This window comes from Coregonus clupeaformis, chromosome 12 (assembly GCF_020615455.1).
Source record: "Coregonus clupeaformis isolate EN_2021a chromosome 12, ASM2061545v1, whole genome shotgun sequence".
NCBI classification, from domain to species: domain Eukaryota; kingdom Metazoa; phylum Chordata; class Actinopteri; order Salmoniformes; family Salmonidae; genus Coregonus; species Coregonus clupeaformis.
This window is the reverse complement of record NC_059203.1, coordinates 30,022,593-30,041,167: the sequence shown is the minus strand read 5'-3', so window position 1 is coordinate 30,041,167 and position 18,575 is coordinate 30,022,593. Positions and strand designations below refer to the sequence as shown.

The following is an 18,575-nucleotide window of genomic DNA, read 5'->3' as shown; positions in this document are numbered from 1 at the left end:
AAAGACCTTGAGCCAATACAAAAAATATTCCCTCACATTTGTTCATCCAGAATTGCTGAAATTTGTATGTACACAAAATATCGTCTGATGCGGACTCAAGTGTGAGCATGTAAGTTGTGACACATTGTTTGGATGAGTGCAGTCATAAATAATGGAGACAGCAATTATTACTGCACTATACAATTGTAAAAGGTTTAAAGGCCGATTGTCAATGATGATCAACCTTTGGTGATTTTAATATCATCAACAATATTTAGAATGGAAATAACTGATTCAAAGGCTGGTGTTATAAAATGGTTTTATAAAATAATTTTGTAATGTATCATAACAGCGTTACAAAAGAGTATTACAAAATACCTTGATCAGATCAGTTTCAGGATCATTGTAATTGACAGTTTAACAACATCATTTCACACCTTTCCACCTCATATCATGTCTGTCATTTAATATACTAAGTAAATAATTGGGGAGTTATTCTGACAATTATCAATTATCTTTATCTGTCGAATTCAAGGTGCTAATGGTTGGATAATTTATTTGTGTCCTGCAGGGAATTGAATTTAACTTAATGTGCTTCTGGAGTTTCATAAGATGTGGAGTTCCATACATAGAGATCCATAAGACCTTGTCTTTGAGTGATGATATGCTGCTTTTACGCCTTTGGTGAATTCCTGCAAAATTACCCTCCAGAATGACTGTCCTGTTAATTACTGGCTTGACACATCTGAGGAGAATTCTGCCAATGTTTCCTTCAGATGCCCAGAAACTCTACTCAAGTCTACTGCCTTGGCTGCTCAATTCCTGCTGCTTGTCCATTTTCATATGAAGTTCACTCATCAATTTCAGCTTGGTTGCTCAATTCCTGCTATTTTCATTCCTGCTTAACTTATCTAAGTTGCTAATCAACTCTTCCTGTATGTACCTTTAAAACAATGTAGAATAACCTTTAAAACATATCCCCATCATTTTATCGTCATTATCTACATAATAGTCATTTCACATCTTAAAACTATCTGAAAAGATGAATGTATCTGAAAACTCACAGTGCAAATAACATTTATAAAAGCCCTATCGCAAAAATATGGCTACCATCCACCATTAAGGTTAGTCCTATATACAGTATAGGTTGAATAGCTGAGGTAAGAAACACATTACCTCAATACAATATCTGAGATCTGATGAAAGAAAATAAATCATGAATACACATTTTATATTTGCATATATTCCTAAAATATACATTACTTACGTATGGACTGTTTAATTGGGCACTGAACATTTCATTCAAAAGTACTATACATCATCTTTTCAAATTAGCAAGATGTTATGTGTGCATCTCTAGCTCAACCATGCCACTTCCCTTGTACTCATGATTTGCGGTTGGATTAAGAATGGAATCTGGGTTCAGAGGGCACTGTTCAGGAGTTTGCTGCTTCTGGTTGAGGGCCTTGTTGGGTTCTGGGCGACAGAGCTGTTTTAGGCTCTGTGAAAACAGGTTGTCGATAAAAAAAGAAATCTAATAACATGCATTTCACAGTACTGATCAAAGAAGAGTAATAAATCGAAACAATCTAAATTACATCTGTGATATTGCAAAATGTACGTTTTTGGTAAGCCCAAAGTCATTACTGAAGTATAAATCCCTACTTTTATGGTTCTACGTTATAATCAGTTTACCAAGCAATGTATGCCGTGGGCACAGGAAGATGGCATCTCCTCGCCACTTTCTCAGTAGTCTTACCTGCCAGACTGTCAATTTGGACCGATAGACCTTCCAGATCATCCACAGAGGCACCAGAGCCACACAGGCAAGCCCCAGGAACCACCCCAATGCATACGCCCAGTCAGGGTACACATAGGTTTTGTTGAACTTTAGGGGCTTGTACTGTACCAAGGAAAAGATGAAGGTACCCTGAAGACAAACAAATAATAACATAGGCATGTCATTCTATCATGAATTGTTATGGATTTGTATTGTTTCTTGGGCATGTTGCATGAGATAATATCATTCATATTAAAACCATAATATTATAGTTGATGTTTTTTATGTATATTTTCCTTGAAGAAAGATTTTTGACAAAACAGCAAGCCAACCACTCACCAAACAGACTGTAGGGGTAACATAAAGCCAACAGTACTTCATCACTGGCCAGGGACGATACCCAATCATATCTTCTATGTTGTCATAGAGACGATCTGCTCCTGTAAATAAAAAGTATAACACAGAGTTTGGGTCTACTTTGTTTACACTTCAACAAATTCAGGAAATGTATTTATATGAGTTTCAATGAGTATCAGTCTGTGAATTCTTAAATTCTTTCTCTGAATTTGCTCAGAGTGAAGCTTTTAAAAGATTTAATTTGAAACACAAGTATTTTATGACCAACCAAGGGTTCAGCTAGGTTGATTGGTAAGGACATATAGGGGAGATATATCATGTTCAGGCAAACTTATGGATGGCTTCTCCATAATGAAGTATCATATCAATTATATTCCCATCATAAATCAAAGGTATCTGACCCTGAGAAGAAAAAAACGCATCTAGTCAGCATCCAGGGGGTTATAACACCTTTTGACAGGATTGCAGCACATCTGACATGGCTTTTGACATCATTTCTGGATACGTTCCTACCTGCTGCATTGGGTGTGTCAGGAAAGGCTGGGGGCCGTATGTATTAAGATTCTCAGACTGGGAGTGCTGATTTAGGATCCGTTTTGCCTTTTAGATCAAAATGAAAAAGATTACATGAACAGGGGGGACCTGATCCTAGTGCAGCACTCAAACACTGAGACACTTAATACATACGGCCCAAGATGTCAACGTACAGTCCGGAGGTCAGGAGACATACAGTGGCTTGCGAAAGTATTCACCCCCTTGGCATTTTTCCTATTTTGTTGCCTTACAACCTGGAATTAAAATTGATTTTTGGGGGGTTTGTATCATTTGATTTACACAACATGCCTACCACTTTGACGATGCAAAATATTTTTTGGTGTGAAACAAACAAGAAATTAGAAAAAAAAAAAAAAAAACTTGAGCGTGCATAACTATTCAATACTTTGTAGAGCCACCTTTTGCAGCAATTACAGCTGCAAGTCTCTTGGGGTATCTCTATATTAGCTTGGCACATGTAGCCACTGGGATTTTTGCCCATTCTTCAAGGCAAAACTGCTCCAGCTCCTTCAAGTTGGATGGGTTCTGCTGGTGGACAGCAATCTTTAAGTCATACCACAGATTCTCAATTGGATTGAGGTCTGGGCTTTGACTAGGCCATTCCAAGACATTTAAATGTTTCCCCTTAAACCACTCGAGTGTTGCTTTAGCAGTATGCTTAGGGTCATTGTCCTGCTGGAAGGTGAACCTCCGTCCCAGTCTCAAATCTCTGGAAGACTGAAACAGGTCTCCCTCAACAATTTCCCTGTAGTTAGTGCCATCCATCATTCCTTCAATTCTGACCAGTTTCCCAGTCCCTGCCGATGGAAAAACATCCCCACAGCATGATGCTGCCACCACCATGCTTCACTGTGGGGATGGTGTTCTCGGGGTGATGAGAGGTGTTGGATTTGCGCCAGACATAGCGTTTTCCTTGATGGCCAAAAAGCTCAATTTTCGTCTCATCTGACCAAAATACCTTCTTCCATATGTTTGGGGAGTCTCCCACATGCCTTTTGGTGAACACCAAACGTGTTTGCTTATTTTTTTCTTTAAGCAATGGCTTTTTTCTGGCCACTCTTCCATAAAGCCCAGCTCTGTGCAGTGTACGGCTTAAAGTGGTCCTATGGACAGATCCTCCAATCTCCGCTGTGGAGCTTTATAGCTCCATCAGGGTTGTCTTTGGTCTCTTTGTTGCCTCTCTGATTAATGCCCTCCTTGCCTGGTCCGTGAGTTTTGGTGGGCGGCCCTCTCTTGGCAGGTTTGTTGTGGTGCCATATTCTTTCAATTTTTTAATAATGGATTTAATGGTGCTCCGTTTGATGTTCAAAGTTTCTGATCTTTTTTTATAACCCAACCCTGATCTGTATGTCTCCACAACTTTGTCCCTGACCTGTTTGGAGAGCTCCTTGGTATTCATGGTGCCACTTGCTTGGTGGTGCGCCTTGCTTAGTGGTGTTGCAGACTCTGGGGCCTTTCAGAACAGGTGTATATATACTGAGATCATGTGACACTTAGATTGCACACAGGTGGACTTTATTTTACTAATTATGTGACTTCTGAAGGTAATTGGTTGCACCAGATCTTATTTAGGGGCTTCATAGCAAAGGGGGTGAATACATATGCACGCACCACTTTTCCTTTATTTATTTTAAACAAGTAATTTTTTTCATTTCACTTCACCAATTTGGACTATTTTGTGTATGTCCATTACATGAAATCCAAATAAAAATCCATTTAAATTACAGGTTGTAATGCAACAAAATAAGAAAAACGGCAAGGGGGATGAATACTTTTGCAAGGCATTGTATTAGATTCATCCTCGGGTGTTGCTGTCTCCTTCCTTCTCATTAGAAGACTTCTAGGATCTATTTACCCTAACACGCACCTCATTCTGTAAGGGATCGGGGGTTGGCTGGGTCTAGACAGAGTCTGACACTTCCCCGATCTACAGAGAGGGGGAGTCATCAGACTCGATCTGGTTCACCTGAGTTCTGAGCACACCTGTCCGTAATTAGGGTAGGATATAAGGTGTGCTCAGAGGTTCAGTCGGTGCGAGGTATTGTTCCTTTGTGACTTGCTAAGCGTTTTGTTCCGAGAGAGAGAGAGAGAGAGAGAGAGAGAGAGAGAGTTTGTTGTTTTGATTAACCGTGTATCCGACCTGTGCCTTGTTTGACTCCCCGAATTGCTTAATCCTCTGCTTGTCTACCCAAGTGATTACCGTGCTCTGATCCTGTGCCTGTGCCCTCGACTACGACTAAGCCCGCTCCTTTGGTACCTCTGCCTGTCTATGCCTTGCCCGGTTTTGACCACAGCCCGCCCGACCACGATTAAGCTATACCCTTGTCTGTACTCTAATAAAGCATCGCTATTCTGCGATTGGATCTTACCACTCTGTCCGAGTATTCATTACAGAATACCTCGCCATTACCATGGATCCAGCGGAATTACAGAGGCGATGGGAGATACAGGAGAAACGGATGGATGAACTCCTACAGCTACTCCACGCTGGTGCGGCTGAAGGCACCACACCGAGCACGGTCAGTCCTCGTCATGCACCTCCGATTTCTCTACCTACAAGGTACGACGGGGAACCTGGCAAATGTCAGGGGTTTCTACTCCAGATGTCCCTGTATCTGTCATATAATCGTACTATGTTTTCCGATGACCGTAGCAGGGTGGATTTCATGATTTCTCTGCTAACGGGAAGAGCACTGGATTGGGCTACTGCGCTTTGGGCAGCTGAGGTCCCCGAGCTGAATGCGGAAGTTCAGTTCAAGAGACTGTTTTAAGAGGTGTTCAACCACCCAGTATCTGGGCGTAGTGTGGGAGACCAACTGTGCGAACTTCAGCAGGGCCGTCGCACAGTAGCCGACTACGCTTTAGAGTTCCGTACTATAGCAGCCGGTAGCGGATGGAGCGAGACTGCTTTGCTCACAGTTTTCCGAAGAGGGCTGCGCAAAGACGTACAGACTGAGTTGGCTTGTCGAGGAGATATCACTGCGCTACATGAGTTTATCAAAATAGCCATCGCTATTGATAATCTTATAGTGCAACACAAGGCATCCACTGTTCGGGAGCCCTCGATCACTGGTCCTATGCAATCTACAGAGCGGAGGAGAGAATCTGAGGAGGAACCTATGCAACTGGGAGGGTCACCTCTACAAGGGTCGGTGAGACAACAACGTCGGCAAGACGGACTATGCCTGTATTGTGGTCAGTCGGGTCATTTCGTTCGTCAAGGTCCGGTACGACCTAACCATACCCCAGGATATCGCCTCGGAACTGCCAAACCGGTGAGTGAGACTCCCGTTTTGAACATTACATCTAGACAAATGTATGTACCGGTTACCTTATCTGTCGGAGAGAAAGTGCGCAGGTTGGAAGGACTTATTGATTCCGGAGCGGCGGCCAGCTTTCTGGATATGGGTCTTGCTGAGGAGTTGGGGGTTCAACTTATCCCAATTCAACCTCCCCTGCGAGTCAACGCGCTAGACGGTGAGCCCATGGGCACTGGGTTCATTACGCACCGTACCGGGGAGATCAAGTTACAAGTGGGCTCTCTGCACCATGAGAACATCATTCTGTTCGTCATCTCCGCTCCACGGGAGCCGCTAGTCCTCGGCCACCCCTGGCTCGTTACCCATGATCCGGTCATCTCCTGGAAATCTGGCGATATCACGGCTTGGAGTGAGGTATGTAGGGCTGAGTGCCTCATTTTACCTTGCAAAACGTCTACTGTGGAGGATGCGAAGGGTGCGGTGTCTACTGTTGTTCCTACAGAGTACCAGGATTACGCGCCGGTGTTCTCCAAGGAGAGGGCTACCGTGTTACCACTGCATCGGGCCTGGGATTGTGCAATTGATCTGCTATCCGGGGCTACACCTCTCGCGGACGAATCTACCCTTTGTCACAGCCGGAACGGGAATCAATGAGCAAGTATATTGACGAGGCACTTCAGCAAGGGGCCATTCGCCCATCTACGTCTCCAGCGGCATCCAGTTTTTTCTTTGTTAAGAAAAAGGATGGCGGACTGCGTCCTTGTATAGACTATCGAGGTTTGAACGATATCACCATTAAAAATCGTTACCCCCTTCCTTTGATTCCAGCAGCCCTCGAGCAGGTGGGGCAGGCCTCCATCTACAGTAAACTGGACCTCAGGAGTGCGTACAATCTGGTGCGCATTAGAGAGGGGGATGAATGGAAGACCGCCTTCATCACCCATCGAGGACATTATGAATATTGTGTCATGCCCTATGGACTTACTAACGCGCCCTCAGTGTTCCAGGCGTACATGAATGACATTTTTAGGGACTTGATTGATCGTTTCATCATAGTGTACATTGATGACATCCTAATTTACTCTAACTCTCTGAGTGAACATGTGTCCCATGTACGACAGGTTCTGGACCGACTCCGCCAACACTCTCTGTTCGTGAAGGCCGAGAAGAGTGAGTTCCATGTCACGACGATTTCCTTCCTTGGGGCCATACTCACTCCCGACGGGGTAAGACTGGATGAATCCAAGGTACAAGCTGTACGAGACTGGCCTCAACCCCAGACGGTGAAAGAGCTTCAGAGATTCTTGGGGTTTGCCAATTACTATAGACGGTTCGTGCGTAATTTCAGCACCACCGCTGCTCCGCTGTCGGCGATGACCAGCCACAAGGGGCGTCGTCTGAAATGGACGGAGGGGGCAGTGCAGGCTTTTGAGACATTGAAACAACGATTTACCACTGTCCCCATTTTATGTCAGCCGGATCCTACCTTGCCGTTCATCGTGGAGGTGGACGCCTCGGAGGTTGGAGTTGGAGCCGTGCTATCCCAGCGCCAAGGTGAGCCTCCCAAATCACGACCCTGTGCTTTTTTTTCGAAGAAGCTGAATCCGGCCGAGCAGAACTACGACGTGGGAAATCGTGAATTACTGGCGGTGAAGTTAGCGCTGGAGGAGTGGAGACATTGGCTGGAGGGAGCAGCTCATCCGTTCCAAGTGCTTACGGACCACCGCAATCTGGAGTATCTTCACAGTGCTAAACGACTGAACTCCCAACAGGCAAGGTGGTCTTTGTTCTTCAACCGTTTTCAATTCACTGTCTCTTATATTCCCGGGTCCAAGAATTGTAAGGCGGACGCGCTTTCCCGACGGTTCGAGCGCGCGGACAGACCGGTTGAACCAGAACCTATCCTCCCCATGAGTTGCCGTGCTGGTCCTGTGAGGTGGGCTATCGATGACACGATTCAGGAGAGCCTACAAGCGGAACCAGCCCCTCCAGAAACCTCGGTGTCGAAGGTGTTTGTACCAGCTCCGCTTCGACCTCAACTGATGGAATGGTGCCACACGTCGCTAGGATCTGGTCATCCCGGAATCACTCGAACTATCCGACTCATCAGTCGAAAATACTGGTGGGATTCCCTCACAGATGACGTCCGAGACTACGTATTATCCTGCCCAGTATGTGCTCAGTCCAAGGCGCCTCGAGCACTACCGGAGGGTAAGCTGATGCCATTGCCAACTCCTCAACGACCCTGGTCGCACATTGCGATGGACTTTGTTACCGACCTACCAGAATCAGAGGGCCATACTGTAATTCTCGTGGTCATCGATCGATTCTCAAAGATGTGTCGGTTAGTACCCATGACCCGTTTACCTAACGCCACTCAGATGGCGGAGACTATATTTAACCAGGTGTTCCGGCAGTTTGGTGTTCCAGAGGATATTGTTTCCGACCGGGGACCCCAGTTCGTATCCCGGGTTTGGAAGGCCTTCTGCGAACGCTTGGGCATTTCGGTGAGCCTCACCTCCGGATATCATCCCCAGGCCAATGGGCAGACAGAACAGCTCAACCAGGAAATTGGGAAGTATCTACGGCAACAATGTTCGCGGCAGCCGCAAGAGTGGAGCCGATTCCTGCCTTGGGTAGAGTATGCTCAGAACTCACTCATTCACACCTCCCTACGTCTAACGCCCTTTCAGTGTGTTCTAGGGTATCAACCACCCCTGTTCCCGTGGGATACCGCACCCGGGATGGTACTGGCGGTGGACGAGTGGTTCCGTCGGAGTGCGCAGGTCTGGGAGACGGCCCATCAACATCTCAGTCAAGCCTCACAGCAGCAAAAGACCTATGCCGACCGACGCCGGAGACCTACTCCCACTTATCAAACCGGGCAACGAGTGTGGCTGTCTACCCGAGACCTGCGGTTCCGACGGAGCTGCAAGAAGCTCCAACCCAGGTACATTGGTCCCTTCAAAGTACAGAGACGTATTAACCCTGTCACCTACCGTCTGTTACTCCCTCGACAATACAGGATAAACCCAACGTTCCACGTCTCCCTGTTGAAACCTGTCCATTATAGCCCGATGTATCCACCCATCGCTCAACAACCTACTACACCACCTTTGGAGGATGAACAGGACACCACCTATACAGTCCACGAGATACTGGAGTCAAGACAGAGACGAGGGGGCATCGAATATCTCGTGGACTGGGAGGAATATGGACCGGAGGAACGGTCCTGGGTTCCTGCTAAGGACATACTAGACCCCGCTCTCAAGGCCACTTTCCACGCTGAACACCCAGATCATCCCGGACCCCGACCCAGAGGAAGACCACCCGGTAGAGGTAGAAGGCCGTCAGGAGCCGGCCCTGGGGAGGGGGATACTGTAAGGGATCGGGGGTTGGCTGGGTCTAGACAGAGTCTGACACTTCCCCGATCTACAGAGAGGGGGAGTCATCAGACTCGATCTGGTTCACCTGAGTTCTGAGCACACCTGTCCGTAATTAGGGTAGGATATAAGGTGTGCTCAGAGGTTCAGTCGGTGCGAGGTATTGTTCCTTTGTGACTTGCTAAGCGTTTTGTTCCGAGAGAGAGAGAGAGTTTGTTGTTTTGATTAACCGTGTATCCGACCTGTGCCTTGTTTGACTCCCCGAATTGCTTAATCCTCTGCTTGTCTACCCCAGTGATTACCGTGCTCTGATCCTGTGCCTGTGCCCTCGACTACGACTAAGCCCGCTCCTTTGGTACCTCTGCCTGTCTATGCCTTGCCCGGTTTTGACCACAGCCCGCCCGACCACGATTAAGCTATACCCTTGTCTGTACTCTAATAAAGCATCGCAATTCTGCGATTGGATCTTACCACTCTGTCCGAGTATTCATTACACATTCCTACAGGAACACTTTGTAGCACCAGCATACCTGTATTTATTACCATGCCACTGGGTTAGAACCTTCATGAATCTTTACCACAGTTCTCATTTACCAGCTATCCATGTGAACAAGGCCTCATAACATGTAGCTTCACTTGATATTAATGTTAATTGTATAACATTAGGCGCACACTGGGGGTGGTTTATTTTTCTGACAGCACAGTTGCCTGCCATCTTTGTAAATTCCCCCCAGAGACGTACAGTACACGGTCTGGCTGTGACCACACTGAAACACAATACTTCCCATGTCAGTAGACTGCCTTCAATGTTTCAAATGGAGTGAAAGATTACTATCTGGAGTCAGTCTGAGGGCAAAGTTAGTAAATAAATGTTATCTAAATAACACCATTAACTCTCTGAAAGATAAACTTTGATTGATTATACTAAAACAATTAACAAGATCGTTTCATGACCTACACTCCCATAGCCGAAGGGAGAGGGGCTATCCATGTTTCACAACCAATGACAGTTTATTTCCATAAAGCAATAAGCATTTGCAAAGTTAGTCAAACTGCCACAATTTGCAATAGCATGCCATGACTTAAATTGTCATATTTATCTTAAAAGTATTATCTTATAAAAGCGTTCAAGATTACATAATAAACATCATCACTCTGCACGTGGTGAAATGGACCCTTATGAAACCTTATGGTAAACTCATGTGGATCTAGAGCAGGGGTGTCAAACGTACGGCCCGCGGGCCGGATCAGGCCTGCAAACGGGTTTAATCCGGCCCGCGAGATGATTTCGAAAAAAAAGATAAAAAAAACTTTTTTTTTTTTTGTAAAGTATAAAAATGCGCTGCAATTTTTCTATAAAATAAACTGCTGTTCCAATTGCGTCCACTGGATGGCGCAATAGCAATTGTGTTAAGCAAGCAAACTGTTTATACCGGGGCAGAGCAAGTAGGTCAAGCACGTGCAGCCAATGAGCTACTTTGTTTTGCCCGCAATATTTATTATGGCTTCTACTTTTAACATTATGTGCTTTGGCACCCTCATTGCCCCAATATGTCTCTGTCAAAAAAGAGAAAAGTGGACGCAGAGTGCAGAGTGTTCCAAGAAAAATTGTCATCCTATTTATTCACGGAATTGAATGGGAAAGCTGTATGTTTGGTGTGTTCAGAGCATGTTGCAGTGCTGAAAGAATATAACCTTCGTCGCCACTATGTGAGTCTTCATGCCGACAAATATGACAACTTTCAAGGACAGCGGAGATGAGAGAAGGTGAATGAACTGTTGGCGGGTCTGAAGAAACAGCAGTCTGTGTTTTTTCTCACAGCCGAGACATCAGTGACGCTGCAGTGAAAGCTAGCTACCTCATTGCTAATGAAATCGCAGTGGCTTCAAAACCATTTAGTGAGGGTGAATTTGTAAAAACATGCATGATGAAGGCAGCGGAGATTGTGTGCCCTGAAAAGCGGCAGGCTTTTGCAAATATCAGCCTGACAAGAAACGCAGTTGCAGACAGGATTTCCGATCTTTCAGTGGATTTGGACAGCCAGTTGAAGCAAAAAGTAAAGTCATTTATTGCGTTTTCGGTTGCAATTGATGAAAGCACGGACATTACAGATGTTGCACAACTGGCCATTTTCATCCGCGGAGTTGATGACACATTGACCGTCACCGAGGAGTTCGTGGAGTTGGTGCCGATGACAGATACAACGACAGCAGCTGATATTTTTACCGCACTCGTCGGGCGCGCTGGACAGGGTCGGAGTGGACTGGTCCCGCTGTCAGCCTGGCTACAGATGGTGCGCCCACAATGATCGGGAAAAAAGCAGGCGTTGTGACAAAGTTCAGAGAGAAAGTGCAATCTGCAAATGGAGGACGTGATTTTTTGACTTTTCACTGTATTTTGCACCAGGAGGCTTTGTGTTGCAAGTCATTAAAGATGGATAACGTCATGAAGGTGGTCATCCAAACTGTTAATTTAATCCGATCCAGAAGCCTGAATCACTGTCAGTTTGACAGCCTTCTCAGAGAGAAAGACCACATCTATGGCCTGCCATACCACACTGAGGTAAGATGGTTAAGCCGAGGTGCTGTGCTGAGGCGTTTCTTTTTATTTACGAGAAGAAATTGAACAGTTCATGGAAGAAAAGGGCAAACCAGTGTTAGAATTTCATTCCGCAGAATGGATGCAGGACCTTGCATTTATGGTGGATGTTACAGAGCACCTGAATAACTTGAACAAACAGCTGCAAGGGCGCAACAAAGTTGTCACGCAGTATTATGACAGCATACGTTCTTTCAAGTTGAAGCTGTCATTGTGGGAGACGCAACTTGCCGGTGGTGATGCAGCTCACTTCCCCTGTCTGAAAAATGTGTGCGCGACCCAACATGTGGCAGACATGAAGCGGTTCAAAGATAAAATAACGGGACTGTTACGGGAGTTTGAGCAACGCTTTCAGATTTATGTTTATATGTTTTTATGTTGATGTGCTATTGTTTTTAATTGATTTTATTTGTATATTTAACCTATTCTTGACTCTGTGGTTCTTGCACTTGTTTGGGGAACAGGATTTCATTATTTTTATCTACATTTCTGCCTGAGAAATGACACCCTGATATAGTTCTGTGATCTGTGATATACTTCTGTGAATCACTGAGGCATTGTGTGTTTGTGTGTTCTTTGTCCTCAGAACTTTCAAATAACTTGAGGTGTTTTATGATTAATAGTGATGTAGTGCTTTTGGACACTGTCCTCAGGCTCCAGCTTTATGTTTATATGTTTTTATGTTGATGTGCTATTGTTTTTAATTGATTTTACCTTATTTGTATATTTAACCTATTCTTGACTCTGTGGTTCTAGCACTTGTTTGGGGAACAGGATTTCATTATTTTTATCTACATTTCTGCCTGAGAAATGACACCCTGATATAGTTCTGTGATCTGTGAAACAGTTCTGTTAATCACTGAGGCATTGTGTGTTTGTGTGTTCTTTTTCTTTAGAATTTTCAAATAAACTTGACGTGTTTTATGATTAATAGTGATGTTGTGCTTGTACTATTTTGGACACACTGTCCTCAGGCTCCAGCTTTATGTTGTATGTTGATCGTATTAAAACAAAGAAAACAATCTGAAGTTGTTGTTTTTAAGTTATATATACCATGATTTTTCCGGTCCGGCCCACTTGGGAATAGATTTTCCTCCATGTGGCCCCTGAGCTAAAATGAGTTTGACACCCCTGATCTAGAGGTTTTCTTGTGCGTTTGCGCTTATTTAGTCTGTCAATGGTAAAGGCTTTTCTGTTTTGCAATCAAAGACAAAGTAGCTGTGACAGCAGACATCCTTTTTCAAGAGACCATGATGCCCATCAAGCTTATATCCTCAATGGGGAAAGTCTAAAAAAGTATTATACACAGCTGACAAACGTGCTGGACAGAACAAAGGTGTCTTGCTAAAGAGCACATAAAGATTAAACCTAAGTGGAGAGAATGTCTAGAATTTTACTGACTAAGGACTAAGAGGGTGAAATCAAGAGGACATACAGTGGGGAGAACAAGTATTTGATACACTGCCGATTTTGCAGGTTTTCCTACTTACAAAGCATGTAGAGGTCTGTAATTTTTATCATATGTACACTTCAACTGTGAGAGACGGAATCTAAAACAAAAATCCAGTAAATCACATTGTATGATTTTTAAGTAATTAATTTGCATTTTATTGCATGACATAAGTATTTGATCACCTACCAACCAGTAAGAATTCCAGCTCTCACAGACCTGTTAGTTTTTCTTTAAGAAGCCCTCCTGTTCTCCACTCATTACCTGTATTAACTGCACCTGTTTGAACTCGTTACCTGTATAAAAGACACCTGTCCACACACTCAATCAAACAGACTCCAACCTCTCCACAATGGCCAAGACCAGAGAGCTGTGTAAGGACATCAGGGATAAAATTGTAGACCTGCACAAGGCTGGGATGGGCTACAGGACAATAGGCAAGCAGCTTGGTGAGAAGGCAACAACTGTTGGCGCAATTATTAGAAAATTGAAGAAGTTCAAGATGACGGTCAATCACCCTCGGTCTGGGGCTCCATGCAAGATCTCACCTCGTGGGGCATCAATGATCATGAGGAAGGTGAGGGATCAGCCCAGAATTACACGGCAGGACCTGGTCAATGACCTGAAGAGAGCTGGGACCACAGTCTCAAAGAAAACCATTAGTAACACACTACGCCGTCATGGATTAAAATCCTGCAGCGCACGCAAGGTCCCCCTGCTCAAGCCAGCGCATGTCCAGGCCCTTCTGAAGTTTGCCAATGACCATCTGGATGATCCAGAGGAGGAATGGGAGAAGGTCATGTGGTCTGATGAGACAAAAATAGAGCTTTTTGGTCTAAACTCCACTCGCCGTGTTTGGAGGAAGAAGAAGGATGAGTACAACCCCAAGAACACCATCCCAACAGTGAAGCATGGAGGTGGAAACATCATTCTTTGGGGATGCTTTTCTGCAAAGGGGACAGGACGACTGCACCGTATTGAGGGGAGGATGGATGGGGCCATGTATCGCGAGATCTTGGCCAACAACCTCCTTCCCTCAGTAAGAGCATTGAAGATGGGTCGTGGCTGGGTCTTCCAGCATGACAACGACCCGAAACACACAGCCAGGGCAACTAAGGAGTGGCTCCGTACGAAGCATCTCAAGGTCCTGGAGTGGCCTAGCCAGTCTCCAGACCTGAAACCAATAGAAAATCTTTGGAGGGAGCTCAAAATCCGTATTGCCCAGCGACAGTCCCGAAACCTGAAGGATCTGGAGAAGGTCTGTATGGAGGAGTGGGCCAAAATCCCTGCTGCAGTGTGTGCAAACCTGGTCAAGACCTACAGGAAACGTATGATCTCTGTAATTGCAAACAAAGGTTTCTGTACCAAATATTAAGTTCTGCTTTTCTGATGTATCAAATACTTATGTCATGCAATAAAATGCAAATTAATTACTTAAAAATCATACAATGTGATTTTAGATTCTGTCTCTCACAGTTGAAGTGTACCTATGATAAAAATTACAGACCTCTACATGCTTTGTAAGTAGGAAAACCTGCAAAATCGGCAATGTATCAAATACTTGTTCTCCCCACTGTATATCCAGTCATGGTTTTAGTAGTGTTATTGAATAGGCTTGAGAAACAAGTGTAAGCTATGTGAAAGTTAACAATTATTTCACAGAAGACTGAACTAAGCACCTGGGACTTTAAAACACTGAAAACCCACAAAGAACATCAGACAAACTATCCCTATAAGTCCCTATAAGAGACTTAAGAATCTACTTTATTGAATACTGTTTTGGCTTTGTGCCTCTTGCTTTAAAAGTACTTAGGCTACTTACTGAGTGACCGTTTGGAAAGAATAGTATATCAACTTACCAAAATGTAAGATCATTTCACATTTGAAGATTTAAAAGTGATATACAGTATTATTCAAAGACAATGTAGACTGCGCTTACGTATGTGTTATCATGGGACAAAATCATATTGCATGTATTTGTGGACATTTGAGTGATGTTCCTAGATGCTCAACCTTCTGGTCTGTCTACATGTGACTAAAAATGCAAAAGACAAATCAATGTGAGGGAACTTCGAGGCACACGTTTAGATAGACATATCCGCAACATCCTTAATCCAAAATAATTAAAACCCTTCTTAGAAGGTCTAAATATTTCAACATATAGTAATTCCTCTCTAAGGATAAATCATAACCCAAAACAGGAACTGAATGGACACTTGGGGCGAATAACTATCTCCTGAAGAGTCACATTACTTAATTGTTAGCATTTGTTATCACCAGAGAATCTTGAGGACTTACCATAAATCCAACCGATTGCTATTGACTGGCAGACAGAGAGCAGAAGGAGATTGTTGCCACTGCACACGTAATGGTCAAAAAGTTGTAGAAAATATAACCCTCCCTGCAACAGAGAACAGACATGATCAAACAGCGTGAAACTATGACTAATTCTGTACTTGAATTTAAATACACTGGTATCTTATGATCACAAAATGTTAATCAAAAGGTACATGATATAGGGTATGTGATTCTCTAGAAAATAGTAACCAATAGTATGTATAGTACCAGGAGGACTTAAGGTGTTAGCCTTTCTCACGGAGTGCGAGAATACAAGACTCATATGCCCCCAGAAAAGCAGCTTAACACGTTTCAACCTCAGCGGTCTCACTAGACTAGTATACTAAGACAGTGTTGAGACGTTGGCTAGGTCAGGACATAACTTTGTTCCAGTGCTTGACTACTGTAGACTAGAAAAACACAGCCAGAACGAAGGGAGGAAAAGAGTGAAGACTAGAGTAGTGAGACACTCACCTCTGTGACCAGAAGGAGTCCCAGGAAGAAGCAGACAGAGCAGAGACACAGCAGCAGCAGCTCTCGACGGTACCTCCTTCGAAACACGGTGGGGAACATGTCTGTCACAGAGGTCATCAGGCACTCCAGACTGACAAACTGTGACCAGGGGCAGAGAGGGGCCAAGTCATCCTCTATGCCTACTCACGAAGTCGCATGAACAACATTAAGATCCACTTGACTCTAAAATCCTTAATAACAATGAAATCAGACACAAAATAATAAAAAGTTATCCTACTAATGTAGCCTCATATGGATAATATTTCAAGAATGATTAATTGAACTTTTGATGCGTTTGAACCTTTCTTGTCTCACCTGTGTGTCAGCACCCAGCAAGATGACCATGACGAAGAAACATATGGACCACAACTGAGGTAAAGGCATCATGGCCACGGCACGAGGATAGGCTATGAACGCCAGGCCAGGACCTGTAGCAATGTGGACACATGCACTTTCTCATACAAAATAAATAACCATAAACTATGGAAGTAATGTTAAGTATAGAAGTTAGTGGTAAACTATGGAAGTTAGTGGTGGCCCTGGATCTGTTTGTGTTGTCTTGTCAACTCCTATGGTCATTGTCACAAGGAATTGGCAAGACAGCACAAACTGATCTGGCACCAGGCAAGGAAGTTACAGTGCCTTGCAAAAGTATTCATCCCCTTGGCGTTTTTCCTATTTTGTTGCATTACAACCTGTAATTTAAATGGATTTTTATTGGGATTTCATGTAATGGACATACACAAAAAAGTCCAAATTGTTGAAGTGAAATGAAAAAAATAACTTGTTTCAAAAAAGTCGAAAAAATAAATAACGGAAAAGTGATGCATGCATATGTATGTATAAGATCTGGGGCAACCACTTACCTTCAGATGTCACATAATTATTCAAATAAAGTCCACCTGTGTGCAATCTAAGTGTCACATGATCTCAGTATATATACACCTGTTCTGAAAGGCCCCAGAGTCTGCAACACCACTAAGCAAGGGGCACCACCAAGCAAGCGGCACCATTAAGACCAAGGAGCTCTCCAAACAGGTCAGGGACAACATTGTGGAGAAGTACAGATCAGGGTTGGGTTATAAAAAAATATCAGAAACTTTGAACATCCCACGGAGCACCATTAAATCCATTATAAAAAAAATTGAAAGAATGTGCCACCACAACAAACCTGACAAGAGAGGGCCGCCCACCAAAACTCACGGACCAGGCAAGGAGGGCATTAATCAGAGAGGCAACAAAGAGACCAAAGATAACCCTGAAGGAGCTGCAAAGCTCCACAGCGGAGATTGGAGGATCTGTCCATAGGACCACTTTAAGCCTTACACTCCACAGAGCTGGGCTTTACGGAAGAGTGGCCAGAAAAAAGCCATTGCTTAAAGAAATAAATAAGCAAACACATTTGGTGTTCGCCAATAGGCATGTGGGAGACTCCCCAAACATATGGAAGACGGTACTCTGGTAAAATTGAGCTTTTTGGCCATCAAGGAAAATGCTATGTCTGGCGCAAACCCAACACCGCTCATCATCTCGAGAACACCATCCCCACAGTGAAGCATGGTGGTGGCAGCATCATCAATCAATCAATCAATCAATTTTATTTTATATAGCCCTTCTTACATCAGCTAATATCTCGAAGTGCTGTACAGAAACCCAGCCTAAAACCCCAAACAGCTAGTAATGCAGGTGTAGAAGCACGGTGGCTAGGAAAAACTCCCTAGAAAGGCAAAACCTAGGAAGAAACCTAGAGAGGAACCAGGCTATGAGGGGTGGCCAGTCCTCTTCTGGCTGTGCCGGGTGGAGGTTATAACAGAACCATGCCAAGATGTTCAAAAATGTTCATAAGTGACAAGCATGGTCAAATAATAATCAGGAATAAATCTCAGTTGGCTTTTCATAGCCGATCATTAGAGTTTAAAACAGCAGGTCTGGGACAGGTAGGGGTTCCATAACCGCAGGCAGAACAGTTTAAACTGGAATAGCAGCAAGGCCAGGCGGACTGGGGACAGCAAGGAGTCACCACGGCCGGTAGTCCCGACGTATGGTCCTAGGGCTCAGGTCTCTCAGTTGGCTTTTCATAGCCGATCATTTAGAGTTGAAAACAGCAGGTCTGGGACAGGTAGGGGGTTTCGTAGCCGCAGGCAGAACAGTTGAAACTGGAATAGCAGCAAGGCCAGGCGGACTGGGGACAGCAAGGTGTCATCATGCCCGGTAGTCCTGACGTATGGTCCTAGGGCTCAGGTTCTCAGAGAGAAAGAGAGAACGAGAGAATTAGAGAGAGCATACTTAAATTCACACAGGACACTGGATAAGACAGGAGAAGTACTCCAGGTATAACCAACTAACCCCAGCCCCCGACACA

General features: G+C 44.3%; 1 protein-coding gene across 1 annotated transcript in view; it reads right to left on the bottom strand.

Annotated features, from left to right (window-relative positions):
- Nucleotides 1–302: 302 nt before the first annotated feature.
- LOC121578467 (sodium- and chloride-dependent GABA transporter 2) overlaps nt 303–18,575 on the bottom strand; it is a 74,110-nt gene continuing 55,837 nt past the window's right edge. Inside the window, exons 9-14 of the mRNA XM_041892841.1 lie at nt 16,529–16,641; nt 16,175–16,312; nt 15,662–15,764; nt 2,099–2,199; nt 1,739–1,909; nt 303–1,480 (exon numbers count right to left, since the gene is read on the bottom strand). Coding sequence (XP_041748775.1) covers nt 1,322–1,480; nt 1,739–1,909; nt 2,099–2,199; nt 15,662–15,764; nt 16,175–16,312; nt 16,529–16,641 — 785 coding nt within the window. The 3' untranslated portion in view covers nt 303–1,321. The remainder of the gene's footprint in view (nt 1,481–1,738; nt 1,910–2,098; nt 2,200–15,661; nt 15,765–16,174; nt 16,313–16,528; nt 16,642–18,575) is intronic.